Source organism: Erpetoichthys calabaricus, chromosome 4 (assembly GCF_900747795.2).
Source record: "Erpetoichthys calabaricus chromosome 4, fErpCal1.3, whole genome shotgun sequence".
In the NCBI taxonomy this organism is placed as follows: Eukaryota; Metazoa; Chordata; class Cladistia; order Polypteriformes; family Polypteridae; genus Erpetoichthys; species Erpetoichthys calabaricus.
In genome coordinates, this window is record NC_041397.2 from 263,897,232 (window position 1) to 263,918,067 (window position 20,836).

The window sequence follows — 20,836 nt, forward strand, 5'->3', positions numbered from 1 at the left end:
AGAGACATCACATACACTGAATAAACCTGGTGTGAAGTAGAAGGCAGTCATATCTTTCTTAATATATCATTAATACTATCTTATATCTGTGCTTACTTTTACATTTACATTTATTTGCACACTTCCAGTGTCGAAATTCTCTCCATTTTTGTCTGAAATAATTTTACTGACTCCACAGTACCTGCTTATCTACTAGTTTAATTTCATCTGTAAACATAACTAGGTTGTTAGTTAATATTTATCTTAATCATTTGTACAATTTAAAAATGTAGCAGTACTAGCAATGATCTCTGAGGAATCCCAAAGGGATTCCCAAACTAAATCTAAAAGCTGACGCTGCTTTTTATGTACAACCATTTTTACTTTTTTACTCTTCCAAGATATCCAGATGTCTTAAATAGTAAGGCAGTGTTTTTTCTTTTTCTATTTGCAGAACTGTGAAAGGTTCCAGAGCTCTATGTTGGTTTTCTTGGCCACAACCCATTTATTGCCTTTTAATCGGGTCACAATGATGAAATGTATTGTCCATTTATATGTGATGGACTTAATTCCTTGTGAATTTTCAAGGACTGGGGATATTATTTTTTTTTGTTTGTTTTTTTTTTATGTTTGGTCTTCATGGAATAATTTTGTTAGCAGCTGTACTGACCAACAATTGTATAATTGAGATCTAGGTCTGTTTTCCCCGGTTTAAAGGTAGCATGTCTTTTTGTTCTTTTTTTGTCAGAAATCTACATCATTTAGTAAAATTATGACTCAAATTTGAGGTTGAGTTTCAAGTCTGATTTCATTGTGGATATCTCTGCTGAAGGCTATGTCACATTAGATGATTTTTCCAGTGATGTTCAGTCATAGTTTTCATTTACATAAGCATAGCAATTCAGAGGAAGTCATCGGGCTGCTTCCGTGAAGCTAGTCTTGCATAAAGAGACATGCCCTATGACTTACTCCAGTGTGTCTGTGACTCACTCTTGCCTTTAGTTGTAGAGATAGGCCTTGTGTGCAAGCAGGCTGACAAACAATGAATGCTCATCCGGAAGTACAATTCTTATAATGGAGCGGCAAGGAATAAGGAACATGGGTATTTTTCACCTTGTGAACATAAGAGAAGCTTGTCCTTCTGATGTCTTGTGTTTTATGTAAAACAACAGATTGGAAAAAGAAAAAAAGAGGCCAAGATTGAGGCTAAACTCACCATTCCTGTTAATCTTTCGTACAGCACTAGCTCTGTTAGGCAACATGTTATTGGCATCACTAAAAGGAGCCAGCACAACTGTGCTTTTGAAGATCAGCACTCGGTTAGTAAATGCGGCATATCCAGCAACATGACTGGCAGCTGTGGTCAGCAAGTCTAACAAACCACATTACTGGAAGACACATAATATGACATTGGCTTAAAAGTTGCGAAGATCTGCTTCTGGACATTCTAGATGAGAGATGTAAATTCAGTGGACTTTGATAAGAAGTTCTAATCCTATCATCTAAGTATATTCATAGTATAGAAGCTAGGATGTCTAGATTTGTCTAGGTGTACTTTGGTTCATGTTTAGGGCATCATTCTTGGTACAATAAAAGCAGCTACTTGCAAAACTGGCATTTATTTAAAAAAAAAAGTAAGAAAAACATTTAACGGCAAGTAGAATTAATGTACAGCAATACATGGCATTTTATTTAATCTTACTGGATTCACTGTTAACTTTTATTTTATCGTTTCTAAGCATGTGTTTAGTTTATTTTATATGCTTAAGATTACATGAAGACTGAAAATATAGTTAATCTTGGGGGTTTTATTTAATACAGAATTGTGCATAAATAGTGTAGGCCAGTGACATTGCAGAGAGCAAGAGCCTAATGGCACATGGATCTCTTTTTGAAATGTCTCTCTGTGTAGTTTACAGTTCTCCATTTTCCCTCCTACAAAGTACAAGATGCAGGTAAAGTTAGCCTTCCTAATTGTCACATAGTGAGCATGTATGGTGTCTCTTTCTGCCCTGAGATGGTCTTAGTACACATCCTGGTTCCTCACCTAGTGTGACTTGGGTTAATAAAGAAAATGAGTTATAAAGACAAAGAGAAATTTAAAATACATATACAGTAACCTCTGCCTCTTCATTTGTTCTTGTCTGCCTCTTCATTTGTTCTTGTCATTCACCATCTGAGAAAAGCATGAATTGTAACAGCTGGCTGAACACAAGAAGTCATTGATCTTTAGGCTGTTAAATAGTGCATAATAGAGGATGTAATGGCTTAAAGCCAGAATAAAAGCTAGTTTTATTTATGGCCTTAGATCAGAGATATGATAAATGCAGATATTTGCCAGCTTGCTTTAACATTAAATGGTTTCTTACTACAATGTTGTACTTTATAGACCATATATTCTATAGTGGTGGCTTCTTGGTAGTCCTTTTTGAATTTGGTAAACAGATATTTCACCATAAGCAAATGAAACATAACTTTCGACTATATTTTACTCGAGCAACTGGAAAACTTGTCTCATCTTTACCAATTTAAATGACATGTTGCAGAGATAACTCAATTAGTCTCTTAAAGCACAGAAAAACACCAGTTGTTTACAACTGATTTCTTTTAATAATTGTAATGAATGCATATGTGCTGTTTTCTTAGCATAAGGCACTTTTTCTTCATAAGAAAATATAAATCTTAGTTAATGTAGTTCTTATTTAAAATGGGCTCAGCAGTTCACATGTAGTAATTTGATTTACTAGGTGCCTTTGCATTATTACTGGAGTAAATTGATTATTGCAGGGGTTCTTCTGTCATTAAAATGCTTTGTTTTTCGTGTCTTTTTAGCCTATAATCTTTAGACCAACATTTTAAATAGATAGATTAAATAGATTCTTTTTAAATATAATCCCCTCTTGCAATAATCCGGAGATTTATCATAGCAGCATACAGTAATTCACTTTTACACTTACAAGATTAATATAATTTATGTAACGTAATTTCTGCATTTTACAGCTTTCAAACTATTTGAACCACTGACCTTTGATTTTGCATTATTTACATTTGAGTCATACTTATGATGGAAAGTTTTCATGTGGATGTGGATGAGGGCATGAAAAGGTTACCATGTGCCAGATGAGGCTGCAATTTTAAGATAATTTTCTCTTTTAAATAATACCTGGGTAAGAGAATACTCTAAACTTTTCTGGGAATTCCACAATCAGTTAGAACAAAATCAAAAGACAAATTCAGACACAGTAACAGTCCTGGAGATCTAGGCCAAATACAGTATAAGTCTGTGTTGGGCCATATAATATGGTAAATCATCCTCTGGTTTCAAAGGGCATGTATCTCAGGTTTCTTTCCCATGGGCACAAGACAGCTTGGAAGTAGAGCAGTGGCACCAAGTGCCATAGCAAGATACCGAGAAGAAAAACAGAATAGAGAAGGGCTTTTCATGGTTCAAAATTGTATTGTCAGAATTATGTCCTAAAAATCAAGACCCTACACTCAAATAAACCCAGATTATACACAACAAAACCCCCAGATAACATAAAATACAATAAAGCAGTTTTAAACTAAATTATTTTTGCCTGTTCATTGACAGGTACTACATAGTGTTACAAATAAATGTTACCTTCATAGATTGTTACCATTTCATTAAAAATCTTTGTATTCTTGAGTCTATTTCAGAATATTTTTGATATACTGCTTGATCTCGAAGATCTCTTATTAATTTGCTTTTGGATCCTGTGTTGAACAAATGTTGTTATGTTTTGTTACTCCTTGCTTGGCGAGGAGTCTTTCTTTAGTAGTTTCCGCTTTTAAATTGTGTGTGTTAACGCAGTTCATTTAAGAAAAATATTCTCTCCACACAAGCCGTGGAGTGGGGTAAAACTGTCAAATCTGTCATGAAATCTGATAGTAATTGATATTTTGGTTCATAAAGTCATACCTTGTCTATCATTTTTCTTTAGTGACTCCTCACTCATCATTGTTAATAAGGGAAGCAAATTGGAATACTGTAAATGTACAGTACTGCTAAATAAGAATTAGGGAACATGCACTGCAGTCAAAGACGATATAACTGTGCCACCAAGTGACATTTACTGAGTGGCCATTTTATTAGATGAGCCTAATTAATCTAAAGTTCATTTCTACATTAGATATACTATAGATGCAACCAGTCACCAGTCTCTTTGGCTATAATTTTTGTCTTTGCTGTCCAACTTTAGCATTACAATGTTCCAAACTTGCTCTTTAATTTAGGTTAAATTGAAGAATCCTAGAATTTTTTACCTCTAATTTGCAAGGTCTTAGGGGTCTATTTATTTATGGAAATAAAACATATCCAAAAGAGATAAGTATGGTAGGTTTTCTTGAATATGGCTTTTCACCTTCAACTCTTAAACCTTTTACATTTTTGACTTCTCCCTCCTTTGCTTTTTTGTTGGAAAGCAGGGAGTGATTAATGAGTGAGAGCACTGCCACCAGAAAATAAAGAGAAAATATTACATCACTAATATGATAAAAATATGAGCAATGGCACATGCATGCTGAAACAAACATGTTAATGCTGAAGTATCCCATGATTGTCACTAATTAGCAAGAAATCTGTCTCTGCTCGGAATAACAGTAACAACAGAAGTTCTTGGTGTGTAATCAGTTTTCAGTTGCAAGGGGCAAAGTTCCTAAAGCATATTCAAGGATTAGCCGCAGTATTTAAATGTGTCTAATAATATATGATGGTGCATGATTTAGGAGGTTTTGTACTATATATTGTGAGTAAAACCATCTTTGGCAGTAACCTTGAAACTAACGTATCTAAAATTCTACTGTACATTGATACTTGGTTATACTCAACACTTTTTAAATTAAATGTCACTCATCTGTGTATACAAAACAATGTCTACTGCTTTTATTTGATTATTGTGCATTGCTTAATGTAATTTCTAAACTCAAATAAGATTGTTTTGTGTATATTGCCACTGCATTACTTATATAATATTAACTTTTTATTTCAATTAATGTCAATTTTTCATTATGTCCTACAATGCAATTATAGTTATATATTTTTTCTACTCATCTTGATCAAATAGAGTATGACCTAGTGCAACATGCACCTTTACTAAACATAGAAACGACAATAAGCCATACCAATAAATATCAATTAATACGCAACAATATCATATCAAATGATTATTCTCCACCCTCTTTTTGAGAACAGATGAGCAGAAAAAAATAGGTGAAATACTATATCCAGCAAAAAAGGGCATATTTTTGTAGAATTGATCCTCTGGGTTTTTTTTCCTTTTCCCACTTATGAAAATAGGAATTCCTTATGCCAGGCATGTCAAACACACGGCCCCTGGGCCACATGCTGCCCGCAACAGAAATCTGTGCGGCCCGCATGACAAATCCTAGTTAGAACTAAACTTGTACAAAATTATTACTATCGTTTGTGATTGAATCATTCTGCATCTTCGGCGTTACTTATTGACTTTTCTTACTTCTGTCTTCTGACAAAAGCGCATTTTCCCATGGCATTACGGTACCAGAAACGTCATCAGCTAGTATAGCCACGAGCCTTGTCCAAAGTTAATGAGCTGCGACGTTGCAACTGAAGTGCTATGCTGCAGCAGGGGCAGCCTTAGGCATGTGCAAACTGTGCACCTGTACAGGGCCGCCACGCCAATATTTATTGAATATAAAACAGAAAGAGAAAATAACAACACAGCTGACGGCAATGTGGCCGAAAAACATTGTGTTTCTTGTTAATTAGTACCCTGTATTTACTAATGTCGCTCGAGTCGGAGCAGTAAGCTATATGTAGTATTATAACGTTCTGCCGTAATGAGAATATCATGGGTCGCCACTTGGTTTTCAAGTTTCAGACACGTGCATATAGAAGCGGGTCATGAGCACGAGGTGGCTATGCAGTGTCCGCAACAGACGTGGCCAACCGCCGTGCATAAGATACCATATTGACATTGGCGGGCGAAGGGACCACCGATTCTTTCTCTGCCCAGGGCCGCCACGAGCCTAGAGCCTCCCCTGGCAGGCTACACTGCTAGCTGGGCTGCTGAGACTGGCCATTGGGCAGAACTGACCATCACGAGTACTAATACCTCACATATTTTCACGTTTTTTTGCTCTAGTTTTGTGTAATTTTGTGCTAATATTATAACGAACAGTTAATGCAGACTACAGCTGAAGATCTGAAGTGGATGTGAGAAGTTGGTGAGCTGTTTATTAACAAATTTTTGTGATTTTGAGTTTGTAAAATTAGTGTAGGTCAGAGGGCTTTTTGCATATCGGCTTATTTTACAATATAAACTTTGAAGTAAACTTAGTAAAGTAAAATTTGATTTTTGGAGGATTTGTTTTCCAACTTGAATTACTGGGCAATGAACTCAGTGAGCGTTTTTGTAATTTCAGTTCACACGAACAAGTTTTTTCGCTGTTTACGTCACCATACTCTTACAACGTTGAGAATGCGCCTGAGAATATCCAAATGGAATTGATTGAACTGCAGTCAGATTCTATTCTGAAGGCAAAATACAACGAAGTTGGTGTGCCAGGCTTATATGCTTACCTGCCACCCTCGTATGTGCAGATCCTTAAGTTGGCATCGAGAGTACTGTCTATGTTCGGAAGCACTTACCTTTGTGAGCAATTGTTTTCGTTAATGAAAGCTACCAAAACCCCACATCGCTCAAGACTTACTGTCAAGCAACTTTCATTCCTCATAAAAGTTGCAGCTGCACTAGATTTCAAGCCTGATATTGACGAACTGGTTACTAACATGAGATGCCAAGTGTCGGGACAAAAGAAATAAATCTCCTATATAAGCAATGAATATTATATAATTTATATAATAATATAAGGACCTAGCTAAGAGACTAAGACTCTAATTGTACGCTGTTGTACGGAGATTGTATGGAAATAAATTGCTTTTCTTTAAACTTTAAGTGTTATATTTATTTAAAGTTTTCAGTATGTTACAGTGTGGCCCGCTGACGCATATATGGCAGTCGAAGCGGCCCACCAATGGTAGTGAGTTTGACATGCCTGCTTTATGCCATAGTATAATGATGCTGAGTACTGGCTTCTTCTAGTTTAGCAAATTTAGACTGCAAACTAGAAATGTAACAAATGAAACTATACTACACTATATATTGAGCAAGAATGCCCTTTCTTTGATAACTAAGAAAGATTTTGATAAGCAAATGAGGGTCAATTTGAGACACCAACTGCGGCCAACATTAAGCTAAAAGAAGACATCCTGCAAAGTTTGAGTCAAAGGTGTCCAGTAGAATCTCAGTTAAAGACAAAACCAAGAGAGATCTATGCCTGGACGCATCTCTCACAGACATAGTAATCCTGGTTTGATTTTTGGTACATTGAGCTTGAAAAGATTAGTACATTGTGTGAATTTAAATTATATTAAACCATTGATGTGGAAGAGTGTGTTTTTAAAAAGAGACATTCCTTTCCTCATCTCCAAATGAGAATATATTCTTCTAGTATTGTTTTATGTTGCCTAAGAGTGAGTTGTCATGCAAGGACTGATCTAATTTTGAGATTATTTATTTTTATTGGTTGGTTTTATTAATAGCAGTATCTTAACAGTAGACAGAAGAGATATTTTTAGAAACCAAAGTTTTTTACATATACAAATGCTTCTCTGTAAAGGATTCCAGCTTGGTAAAACACAGTAATTCGTAGACAATTGATGGTCCAAAAAAAACTAATAAAATGTCATTTCAACACTTTGTTGAAGCCATACTTTCTGGGTTAAATTCTAACAAACATGAGAGAACAAGAAGCATCTTGCATTTTAGGCATTTTTTGTAGAAAGTTAGTTATGTAAAAAAAAAAATTGGCTATGGAACATTTTTGTGCTCATTTTGGTGCATGTAAAGCAGTGTTTGCATGTAAGACTTTGCCTGATTGTCTTTGCAACTAATACTACATTGTTTCACATGGCAAACACACTTTATAGAAACATTAGGAATAAATACTGTTTATCAGAATTTCATGTGTGTGGCTCATTTTTAATTTGGGACTGTTCTAAGACTGCCACTTATAAAACGTTGTTTCTAGTTACTACCAAAGGTGTCACTTAGCCTAAGGAAATATAAGTTTAAAGATAATTTAAGTATTTGTTTTATTTTATGATTTTTAAGTGAAATATTTATACAGGGACCAAAAAAGAGACTGAGAATATCGATATGGTTGAAAATGTTGGAAACTTGACATTATACTTAATACTTATTATGTTAAAGCAGAGATTGCAAAGTTTTGAAGATAGTTTCTTTATCTTGTTTTACTGTTAGGACCATCCTTCAATGTCTCAGTTTCTTCAGACAACCATTTCGTTTATCCTGGAGAGACAGTGAAGATTGAGTGTGTTGTCTTACTTAATGGAGCTGCCCCAGGAATGGGTTTGTCCTGTTTCTTTTTTTTTTTTTTTTTTTTTTTTTTTTTTTTTTAAACAGACATGTGTTTATTTGAAAATGAAACAATAATCAACTGAGACTAATGTACTAAGCTTTTTTTTTTCTTCTAACCACTGCATGGAAAAACCTCATAATACATACAGCAGTTGCACATACAAGTTCAAGAATGTGTAGATGATTGGTCAGTATTCAGTAGATATTCCCCTTTCTTTCTTTATTATTGTGGCTGGTGTAGGCTCTGACATGGGGTTTTGCTCCATTTTTTCTATAACATTTTAATACACATGAAGAGGATGCATTTTGTAGTTATGTTTGTTTGCTCATTACATTCTTGTTTACAAACTACTGATTTTATTATTTTTTCACAGTAATGTTAAAAAGTCAAAAAGTCTATGTTTTGAAAGGTATAACATATACAATACATATACTGTACAAGTATGTGTGATTTTCTTTTGTGTGGCCTCTAATGTTACTTTAAAAAGCATGCATGAAAGTAAGAAGGGTACTCTATACTTTTTGAGGTATTGAGAGTAATAAGATGGTACTGATGGAATTTTTTTATGTCTGAGTGATTATCACATAGTAAATATGGCAGCTGGCTTGAGTGTTGGGTAATATTTTAATATATATCATAATATATATATATATGTATATAATATATATTACAACAAAATGCATCAATGTGTGTATAAATATATATATATTACGACAAAATGTATCAATGTGTGTACAGTATATCTATATTCAATTTAATATATGCATAACTACACCTTGTGAGAGTTCAGTAATTTTGATATATTCAGAGTGGGGATATTTCTGTCATAAACATCTACAAAGGAAAGCTTAGCTTTTAAACAATGGTTAGTTTCAGTCTGTGAAATTAATGGACTAGAAATGGATTCAGGAGACATTTAGCCTTGAGGAAACATCATTGAATAAATAACCCTGATTTCTTTTTCCTTTCCAAAAACAAAGAGGTTTGTTTCATCCTCAGTGAAAATAGCATATGTGGCACCTAAAATGTATGACTTAACTTAAATTGAGTCCACGTTCATTCATTACACACTTAAAAGCACACTCACAATTCATGTTTTGATGATGAATCCTGTACTTCAGAATTGCCAGCTGAGTTTTGCCAAGGATGATAACAAGTAAGTAAAGGAGACTGATTTCTAAATTTTAGGATTTATCACTGCATATTTATTCTATAGTCTTTCACATGAACTCCATTTTATGATGTGTGATTTGCTTACAGCATTTGAGCATTGTTGTTACTGTGAAGTGCTTCATTTTAGTCGCCATTTTGCTTAAGAAAGCAGTGAACAACTTTAAAACTAACATGCAAGACAACATAAGTATTGATCAAATTGTTTTATATTTTTAAGTGTAAACTAAATACATATGTATACTATTCTGCCCATGGAAATACAACTATAGTAGCTGGGATAGGCTTGTTAAACAGTTATACCAGTTGGAATTTTCAGGCAATCTTTACTTTATATCTTCACCAAAAATGAAAATGCTAAATTATTGTGTAATTTTAAACTATGCTCAATTGTAGTGCTTTTATTGAAATATACCTAATTAGAAAAATGTTCAAGTTAAATAAACACATAAAATGGATGGAAGCAATGAGTCCATGTATATGGAGACTTCAGGCCGTGTGCTTAAAAATAAATCGGTAGTACAGTGGAACCTCGGTTCACGACCATAATTCATTCCAAAACTCTGGTCATAAACCGATTTGGTCGTGACCCGAAGTAATTTCCCCCCATAGGATTGTATGTAAATACAATTAATCCATTCCAGACCTTACAAACTGTATGTAAATATTTTTTTTTTTAGAGATTTTTGAGCACAAATATAGTTAATTATACCATAGAATGCACAGTGTAATAGTAAACTAAATGTAAAAAAATTGAATAACACTGAGAAAACCATGAACAACAGAGAAAACTAACATTGCAAGAGTTTGCGCTGTAGCACTACAAACCGCTCGCTAAAAACACTTTTTTTTTTTGAGTTTTAAGCACAGGGAAAAAAATGAACATTTGAAAAATCCGTAATTTAATAAACAACCAAGAAAAGTACCATTGCAACAATGCAAGCTACGAACCGATCGCTGTAAACAGAAGTGAAGTGGAGGTTAAAATCCAATAGAAAAAAGTCTTCATTAAATACAGTACAACAAGGTTAAAACAGTGCTTGAATCAGTCTCTTTAAAAACAAGCCCGGTGCATTCTTTAACTGCCTTCTCGGCTTTATGCCAGCCCTCTCTCTCTCGCGCGCATGTGTGTATGTATGTATGTATCTCTCTCTCTCTCTCCCGCGTGTGTGTGTCTCTCTCTCACATGTGTCTCTCTCTTGCTCGCTCGCTCACTCACTCGTGCTCTCTCTTTGTCTCGCTTGCTGCACAGGGAATGACTGAACACGTGCGGAAATCATCGGCGCGCACAAACCGAAAGGGAAACTGGCTTGTTCGTATACTGAGTGTGTGGTCGTGAACAGATGCAAAAGTTTGGCGAACTTTTCGGTCGTAACCCGATTTGTACGTGTACAGAGACGTTCGTGAACCGAGGTTCCACTGTATTATTTAGTCTGAAGTTTTAAATTGCAGAGAACTTTGACCAGCAGGAATGTGGTTTATAAAAAATATTACATTTCAACTTTAAAATTTCAATTTACTGGTGAAATTAAAATTTTGTAAATAATAATGTGATTTGGATGATGTCACTGTTTCTTTGATGTGAAGTTTTATTTTTCTTGGAGGCAAATGTTCCTCTAGGAAGGAGCACATAAAATATACATGTAAAAAAATCCTTTTCAGATGAGGTCTGTTTACAGTTTCCTTTAATTTAAAGGAATATTGTACCCGAAAATTATTTTTTTTTATGTATTACTTACTCCATGTAGTATATAGTGGTGGCCAAGAAGAATTTGTAGTCTTCTGTTTTCATAGAGAAATTACATATTGAGTATTCAAACTCAACGAAAGCCTGCAGTGACTAGTTCTAGTCAAAAGGAAAATGTTGTGAAAAACATCCATGAAAAAAATAAAAAGTATTCTCATGTAATTCGTGTCGCATATCCTCATGTCTGTTATCTGTTTGTATAGTAAAAAGTGCAAAATGTATGCATTTTTTGCTAAAATATTATTAACAATCACTCACTGAAAACTTGAATGTCAAAAGGAAAGACACAATTACCACAATACTGAGCGCTTGAATTGAACCACTTTTTGACCAGTGAGTAATGAAGAGAGGCAGATCTCCAGTTCAAACACTCGGGAACTCTGAATTGTTTATTGTCTACCCCCCTAATGTTTGCACATTTATTGTTTTTCTATTTTCTATTTTTTATTAGTTTGTATTGCTGTCACTGTCTTCTTGGTTTTCTTTTCACATAAATGACTTTTTCATTTTCCACATGCTGAGATACAATAACAATAAAGTTGAGTTGAATTGATGTAACAGGTACAAGCACTTGAAAGTTCTGTAACTGATTCTCCATGGAAAGCTGAGGTGTGTGAAAATTTAGGTGTATCACAGTATTCATCACCATAGCACTCGCCCAAATATAGTAAAAATGAAGGAAGAAAAGAAACACCATTTTCGTAACAAGTTCAGCCACCTAAAAAAAGTTCATTAACGGATTCCCACACTTGTAAATGAACCTAATAATAATTTACTAATAAAAGAACATTTACAGTAAGTGTGCACAAATTTTCTGAAGATTTGAGGAAGCATTTGTATATAGAGAAAAGGTAAATTGGGAGGACTGAACCAAGAGAACAGGAGTTTTCATTTCTGCTACAGTGCAGAATCTTGAAATGTGTGACCAAATGCAATTGGTGACATGTTAAGAAGAAGAGAAAAGATGATGGCCAATAGCAAAAAAATGCACTCAACAAACAGAAAGAAAACTCTGAGTGATTCCCTGAGGAAGGAAAAGGCCCAGCAAGCACAATTTTCCTCTGGCTGTATGTAATAAACAGTTTGAAGAAGGATTTTATATTCAGGAAATGATTTAAGGTCCAACCTGTTAAAATGTGACTTGGGTAATGTATTCATGTATACAATAAATATGGGCTTAATATTATTATTCTCTGTATGGATGTTTCGAAAATATTGAAGTGTCTGTGCAGTTTCCATATTTTTATCTGCATCTTTGAAAGACAGTACTGTGAATGTCAAGCATTTCACGTTAGTTCTGTACCTTAGCCTGTTTGTGAAAATGAGTGTTCTACCTAAAAAAAATGGCAAAAAAAATTAAGAGTACATACTTGGTAAACAGGCAAATGTTGCACATGGTTTGGAATACTTGATTTGGAATATATTGTGATAATGGTGCAATAGACCTAATCGGAATACTGAAACTATAGTATAATTCTGAAACTGTAGTATAACTCCACACTTCAAACACCTGCTGTATGGTTTATTAGTGATTGTAGTGACGCACATTAAGGTCAGTGGCACTGAGCAGTTTTTAAATGAATAAAATGAGTGCTCAGGGGCGAGTGGTAGCAGGGCAGAAACGGTTCCAGGGTGTTAGTGAGTAATTGGCAGGCCAAGCATTCACATTCGAATGTGTGTGGTGACCAGTTGCCTCATTAACATACTGGACTATGTGATCACAGCACCTGCGCTCAACAGAAAGATAAATGATGCCTAAGCAAGACAGGGGGAAATGAGACTGACAAGGAAAGTAAAGGTAGAACTTGGAGGGTGTGAGCCAGCACACTGGAAAGGAAGCAGAAAGGTCAGTGGCCCTGAGAGGAGCAAGAGGAGCGGTGCTTTAAGGGCAGGTTGTTCACGCTGAACACCATAGAGGAGTGGGGAGCAACTGAGTACTCTGAGGACCTGCAGACGCTATCGTAGGCAACAGGGATGATGGAGTTGGGCTCAGGGCATATCAGTAGATGCCATAGGAGCTAGTTGGGATGGGAGCTAGAAAGTGGGACTGCAGCTGTCGATGGCTCCACCCTGCTGCAAGATTCAAAGGGTGAGCTGGGGGAGATTAAAAAAGGCAAAATACACTCTGGGTTCATGGAAATTGAGGGAACCTAATGTCTGCCAGGTTTTATTGTTGGATATTAAGAACTATATTTATTGCTGGTTTAATCTCCATGGAAGAGCACTTATATTTATTATGGATTACTTATTTATAATGGATGGAGCATGGCACTTTTTGAACACCATTGTTGGAATAAAAGTACAGTTGCATTTTGCACCTTACGCTGTTGCTGTTAAGTGTCCTAGTTGCACTGGTTCATCTTGGTTATGACTATCAACAGTAATGGGTTCAAGGATGGTTAAGGCAGCTTCAGCGAACCCAGACTGTCACAGTGATTCTGAATTAGCTCAGTGTAATATTAGTGAGTGCACATATGTGCATTGCAGTTGTCTATTGTCTTGTCCAAGGCTGGTTCTTGAAATGTGTTAATTATTTTTTATGTAAGCATCAATTTTGCAACGCAGAATGCTGTGTAAAGAACCTTCTGAGGGTGCTTATTCTTAATGGTACTGTAATGGTACTGTTGACTGATGTTAAATGAATAAAAGTAGAATGATTTCTTGTTGTATAATTCTTTATTAGGTTCTTAAATTTTAATATTTGACCCAAAGAAAAACATTGTGTCATAAAGCACAACTTGTCCACAGTATTGTATGCCTATTTTTTTTATTTTTGCATAATCTTTTTTTAACTACAGATATAATGTACAAAATAATGAATTGTTTGGACTCATGTAGTCATGTATTATTTACATGAGAAGCTTTCCATTCAGTTGTACCCCAAAGGCTTTTGGTGGGGCTGCTCAATGAAATTCTTATATGGTTGATCATGTTTAGCATGTCCTTTTTAATACAATAGGGTAATATATTTAAGAACACAGAAGTTAATGTAAGTCTGAAAAATCTTTTCCATAGTAAATCCATTCTGAAATGATCAAGTGATTTTTGGATGTAGATGTGAAAGAAATAATCGATTAGAACACATTTGGGTGAGAGTTTTTTAGTAATAATCTATGTGTTTTACTGTACCCGTTTAATCATTTGCAGAATGAGAATCAATCTGGAATGAGAAATCAGTTCATTGCAAATGGCACACATTCATGCATTCACAACCTCCCTCCCAATCTTTATGTCTTTGGCATATGTGAGGAAAATGGATTACCTGGAGAAAACCCACAGAGAAAAACAATTCAGAGAAAGTGACTAGCCATTATTTGACCATTTTCAGTAATACTGTTTGACAGTGATGTTAAACACTGCTGTGGAAAAATCCTTTATATTATTTAAAATATTAAGCAAAAAAATAGTATGACTTCAGGTGTTGCTCTTAGAGTAATAAATAAGTCAAGGTGCTGCTGGCCCCTGGCGTCACACTATATGACTTCAAATCAAAGAACTTACCACATTTAACACATGCAGTTGTTGGATCTCATTGCCTCAAGAATGCCAGTTTACATGATTAGGAATCATAGACTACACAACACCCCCATGACTTCAAAGGACAGTTTCATCTTTTGTATTGCAATGTGAAAGTATTACCAGGCCAACACATTTTGGCAACCAATCGTGGTAAAAGAAAGCTCAGAAAATTCTGTATTTTATGTTCTTTTTTTCTGTTTCTTGAGATTACCATTGCTCTCCTCTGTTCTTCTTCTTGTAGATTTAATTGAGCTCTTTTTTTGTTTGTAGGTGTTGTGTGCACCATATGTCCAACTAAGTACTAACTGGTTGTCAGCTGTTACGAATACAAGAGTTTGCCCAATGAGTTGGATTTTATCATGGCTACTCATATATTAAAATCAGGCACACAAGCAAGCCACAATATAGCAGTGCTCTGTACATGTTCAGGAATTAATTGGCATCTGACCAAGGAGAAATCGGGAGCTCCAGCATGTTGCAATAAACCTCTGCTATAGTTCCTGTGTAATAATATATTTTCTAAATGTAAAGTAAATGGTTTTAAGTATAGATGGTAAAATTGCAGATAAGGAGAGGACACTTAAATGTGTGGCTTCTGGTTTTTCTCCACTTTCAGAATACTTAATATCCGTTACTGCAGGGGTAGGCAACGTCGGTCCTGGAGTGCCACAGTATGTGCAGGTTTTTGTTCCAACCCAGTTCCTTAACGAGAACTCAATTATTGCTGATGAAGCACATATTGCTTAAGTGACATTTTAATGCTTCATTTTAGTGGTCTCGCTTGTTAAGGTTCTCCAACCTTAATTGCTTATTTCAATCTTAAACTGCTGCATTCAGTGTTTTAATTGCTCCTTATTAGCAATAAGATGTAAAAGACAAAGCAGCCAGCAGTTCTCCAGCTAGCTTTTTTCCAATTACATCTGTGTGTGTTCATCATGCACGGTTTGATTTAATAAAACACTTAATAGAAAAATGTGACAGACTGAAAATGATCTGTTTTAGGCTTCAAATCATTTGGATGATATCCTTGGAAAGGAAAAAAATCTACGATATAAAAGCCTTACATTGCACAGACTAACAAGCCATAAAATTAAATAAGGTCTGAGATTGGCAATGATTGGTTTCTAATTAAGCAATTGGGTTGAATGAAAACCTGTAGCCACTGCGGCTCACCAGGACCGACATTGCCTACCCCTGTTTTACATCTTATTGCTAATAAGGAGCAATTAAAACACTGAATGCAGCAGTTTAAGATTGAAATAAGCAATTAAGGTTGGAGAACCTTAACAAGCGAGACCACTAAAATGAAGCATTAAAATGTCACTTAAGCAATATGTGCTTCATCAGCAATAATTGAGTTCTCGTTAAGGAACTGGGTTGGAACAAAAACCTGCACATACTGTGGCACTCCAGGACCGACGTTGCCTACCCCTGCGTTACTGTATATAGTTCTTGCTGAGCAGTTTGTATTTGGTTGCATGTTCATTGTACTTTTCAATATTAACTACGTGGCAAGCTCTGTAAAGCATGTGAGATATGCACAGTAATTCAATTAAATTACAGTTATCTATGTACTGTATAGTGAATCCTTACAAAGATGAATAACTATAATATGGTAACAGTAAACTGTAAAACTTTAAATACATAAACAATTATATCAAGGTAAAGAATCGCTGAAACAAAAATCAGCCTGTTTAAACAAAAAACATCTCATAGTAATATACTTTCCTTTTAACATATACAGTAATTATAGATATGGCCAGTTAACAATGGAGGAGAATAATTCAAAACTTCCATATTCTTGGAGAAAGTAATCTATAGTTTTGCTGCCGGAAATAGTCTGTCCTCCCTTCCAGGACATTGTGCAGTTTCTTGCAACAACTAGGGAAGCCCACAACTATAAAGTTCAAGGGTCAGTCACTGTTGAAACACAAAGCAGTCAATCCATCTTGAGTTCTTTTTATGTAGACAGGTACAATAGCTTGACAGTGATTCTAAAAGCCACACCAAGATACCAAGAAGAAATATAACAGTACATGATTATTACCAAGCTTATATTCTTAAGCAGATAAATAATAAATTTAGTTGCACTGTAAGCAGTGTAATCAGCCACTCTAATTAGGTGATGCAAGTATAAAGTGGTGAGTCTTCAGCCAGTATATAATTGCTGAAACAATGGAGCTTCTCTTACATACCTTCATGACACAGCAGAGGTGTGTGATAAGAATAATTTAACAGGTTCCCTATGCAATGTGGGCTTATAAGCTTCAGTGTTTTATTTTATTAGGGTTAATTTTAGTTTGCCATTCCCTTAATTTTCAACATTTTAGACTAGGGGGCTCCGCCCCCTGCTCGCTTCGCTCGCCAACCCCTGGTGTTGGGAATGACAAAGAGCGTGATGTATGAATGAGATATAGAATAGTGTGAAGGTGTAGATGATGCAAATAGAAAGCAAACAATAAAGTGTGTGGCACAGTGTAAAGGTTTATTTGAAAATTTCTTTGTACACGCCGTTTAAGTGTAAAAGGTAATTCCAGCTCAGAACTTGTAAGGTTATTTAAGATGGTTATTGTTGTGATCAGAGTCAAGTTTGTCAGAGCATAGAAAGAGTTGTGTCTCTCCAGGAAGTAATGGAATGACTTGGGTATTAATGTTTTCCACATTAATATTTTTTGGACATAATATAGTGCGTTGTGTTAAAAGGGGCATTTGGTCTAATGAGATTGCTGTTCCAAACGTCTCTGTAACTAAGTCGTCGCAGATAAAGGCTTGAGGAATTGTAATAATATGTGGCTGAAGTCCATCTGTATTGGTGAGTGTACCATCTCTCAGTTGTAATAAGCAATTGTTATGATTTGGTTCTGGACATCGCATCTTTTTTACTAACTGTATCTTTTGAAAGCAATGCCAATTGTCTGCGTATTTTAAGGTGCACTGAACAATAGCTGAGTGCATGGCATGTGGAAGAATAGCTAATCACTGTCTAAAATCTCCTCCTCATAAAAGTACCTTTCCTCCAAATGGAATATTATTATTCATAAACGTTTGTAGAAGTTTATGAATGGTGTTGAGTAAGTGACTTCATGCCATTGTACATTCATCAATAAACAACATTTTTTCAAGACGGATGTCACGTGCAGTGCCACCGTTAATGTTCATAGTGGATACCGATTTGTAGGATCTAATGCAGTTGTTAAAGATTTCACTTTCAGGTACATCGTTAGTTAGAAGCTTTTGTAGATATTCAGTATATGAATGTAAAGGAGGCAGTCTAATTTGACCCTTTTGACAACAACGTGTAAATGTATAACTTGTATTGCCAGTTGTTTCTTCAGGGAAGTGAACTGAATGACAATGATTGCAAATGACATTCATTAATCCGAATGAATTTTCCTGGTGTATGTTTTCCTTGTGTAGTTTGAGAGGCGCGTTGTTGCATGTGTAGTATTTGGGACGTGTTGTTTTGGAGCTGTAATCGATTTGCCTGTGCTGTGTGAGAAGCCCGTTGTAGCCTTCGCTGCCATTAACGTATGTCTGAGACGGGAGGTGTTTCGTTTTGAATCCGTGCCTGTTGTGATGCAGCACTTTGATTGATAGTTTGCGTAATGTGGATCTAGGATGTAGATTTGTGCATATTTGCGTTGTTGATTTGTTTCAGGGTGCACTGTTCCAATGCGATGCAGTATTTGTGCACATATGCGAAAGCAGTATGGGCCATTGCCTTTTGGTGGCCTGATATTTACTCCGGTATATGCAAAAGCAAATGAACTATTGTAGGATTTAATGCAGTTCATAAAGTTTTTACTTTTAGGTACATCGTTAGTTAGAAGCTTTAGTTGAGCTTTGCGTTTTTGGAGTCGAGACATTTTTTCTTTTAGAAATATGGATAAGTAATAAGGAGTATTGCACTCACTGTTAATATGGAGCCTTTTCTGCAGTTGAACGGTTAATAGTGCCTTATTGTAATGAGATCCACCTATGCTGCATAGCCGTCTATTTTGTTGTTTCTTTCGTGTTCGTGTGTTTGTTCCTGTTATCATTTCCTTTTCGTTTTGTACCCGTGACCGTGTATTCATGACTTGTTTCTTTCTCAGCATGCGAAATATGGATAAGTAATAAGGACGATCGCAGTCACTGTTAATATGTTTCCTTTTCTGCAGTTGAACGGTTAATAGTGCTTTATTGTAAGGAGATCCACCTATGCTGTCTAGTGTGAAGGTGTTGACGTTCACTTTAGAATATGTGGCTTTGGGTGTCAGTTCTTATGGATGTGTGTGGGGGGGGGGGGTCTGAGGATTGTTGTTGCGCGAGCGTCTTCTTTCTTTTTGTGTTCCTGTGTCTTGTTGAATCCCCCTCTTTGTGTGTGTCCCGTCCCTTGCTTGTAGGGTCTGTGGGGTGGTTTTGTGTTCTTTTTTTTGTGTTCCATGGGCTTGTTGAATCCCCCTCTTGGTGTGTGTCCCGTCCGGTGCCTGTAGGGGGGGGGGGGGTGCCTTGCTGTTGTGCGCGAGCCTCTTTTTTTTTTTTTTTTTTGGGTCTAGTTTCGTGTGCAATGTGTTTCGTGCTTTACTTGCGTTTGAATACTTTTTTATGTGCCTTTTCCTTTTTTCGGTGCTCTTTGCGCCTCATTTCTCCATTTTTCCTGTGCTCACTCCTTTTTTCTGTGGTCTTGTCCGCCTCTCGCGGCCCCTCATCCGCCTCTCTCGCCCTCTTTTGTCTGCCTTTCTCGGCTCCTCAGCCGACTCTCGCAGACTCTTTTTGCGCCTGCGCAGTACGTCTTTTTGCAGCTACGGCCCATTGCCGGATGTGCCTGCGTCCATCATCCGGTTTAGCATTCTCGGTTAGTAATATGGATATGTTCAAAACAATAATGAAATCACAGATATAAACCTGCAAACTTGCTCATCCATATAATTCTTAAAACACAATGTTAATTACATTAAGCATGGTTTAGTTTATCATAGATAGATAGTACTTTATTTTTCACAAGAGTAAAGTTAGCTTTTTCAGAAGAAGAAATACAGAAATATTAGAGCAAACACAAAACCTCTCCAGTGGGAGTTAATTCTAAGTGCTTATTGTACTTTATAGAACTGTTACAGCGCTGCATATCACACATCCTGGGGATTTTATTATTGCTGCTGTAAATTTTGATTGTGAACTTAAAGACAGTTCTCCCCAATTTTTATTAACACATGAAGTTTCCAACCAGGGGAGAGAACAAACTGAACCTTGTGTTTACAGACTGTAATGATGCTTACGAAGCCATACCCTGCCCACATCTGGGTTTTTCTGATCATGTTTCTGTTATTCTACTGCTTGCATACAGAACGCTGCTTAAACAGTCCAAACCAATTCTGAAACAAATAGGGTGTCACCAGAGGCAGCTATTTCAGCCCTGCAGAACTGTTTAACGGTTAAAGAAATTACCACTTATGCCCATCATATCAGCTCATTGGAGAATGCTTCATCAGTCACTGGCTACCCTATCTCTGGGCATCAAAGCAGCTAAGTGAAAGCATGGCAAGAAAATCCATACCAGAGACACATGGCGCATGTGGCAGGGAATCCAAACCCATCATAGACAATATGACCACACCACTTATCTGCAGTGGTCATGCCTCCCTTCCAGATGTTCTAAATAACTTCTGTATATGGTTTGATGCCTTGAAGGACATACCTGCGAGGAAGTCTATCCCTCCTCAGGAGGAGCAGGTACTGTGTTTGTCCACGGCTTACGTGAAAAAAGATTTTTTCAGTGTAAAGTAATGCAAAGCTAATAGACTAGACGACATGCCTAGCTGAGTTCTCAGGGAATGTGCAAAACAGCTGATAGATATCTTTACAGACATCTTCAACATTTCCCTGAGACAAGCAGTTGTCCCCAAGTGCTTCAAAACTACTTCCATCATACCAGTGCCAAAGAAATTCTGTGCCTTTTGCCTCATTGACTGTTGCCTTATAGCGATGCCACGCGTTATC

The 20,836-nt window shown here is 36.2% G+C and overlaps 1 protein-coding gene across 1 annotated transcript in view; it reads left to right on the forward strand.

Moving 5' to 3' along the window:
* Positions 1-20,836, forward strand: part of LOC114650840 (prostaglandin F2 receptor negative regulator-like) — a 133,262-nt gene that overhangs the window by 92,055 nt on the left and 20,371 nt on the right. Inside the window, exon 7 of the mRNA XM_028800728.2 lies at positions 8,304-8,411. Within this exon, the coding sequence (XP_028656561.2) occupies positions 8,304-8,411 (108 nt within the window). The remainder of the gene's footprint in view (positions 1-8,303; positions 8,412-20,836) is intronic.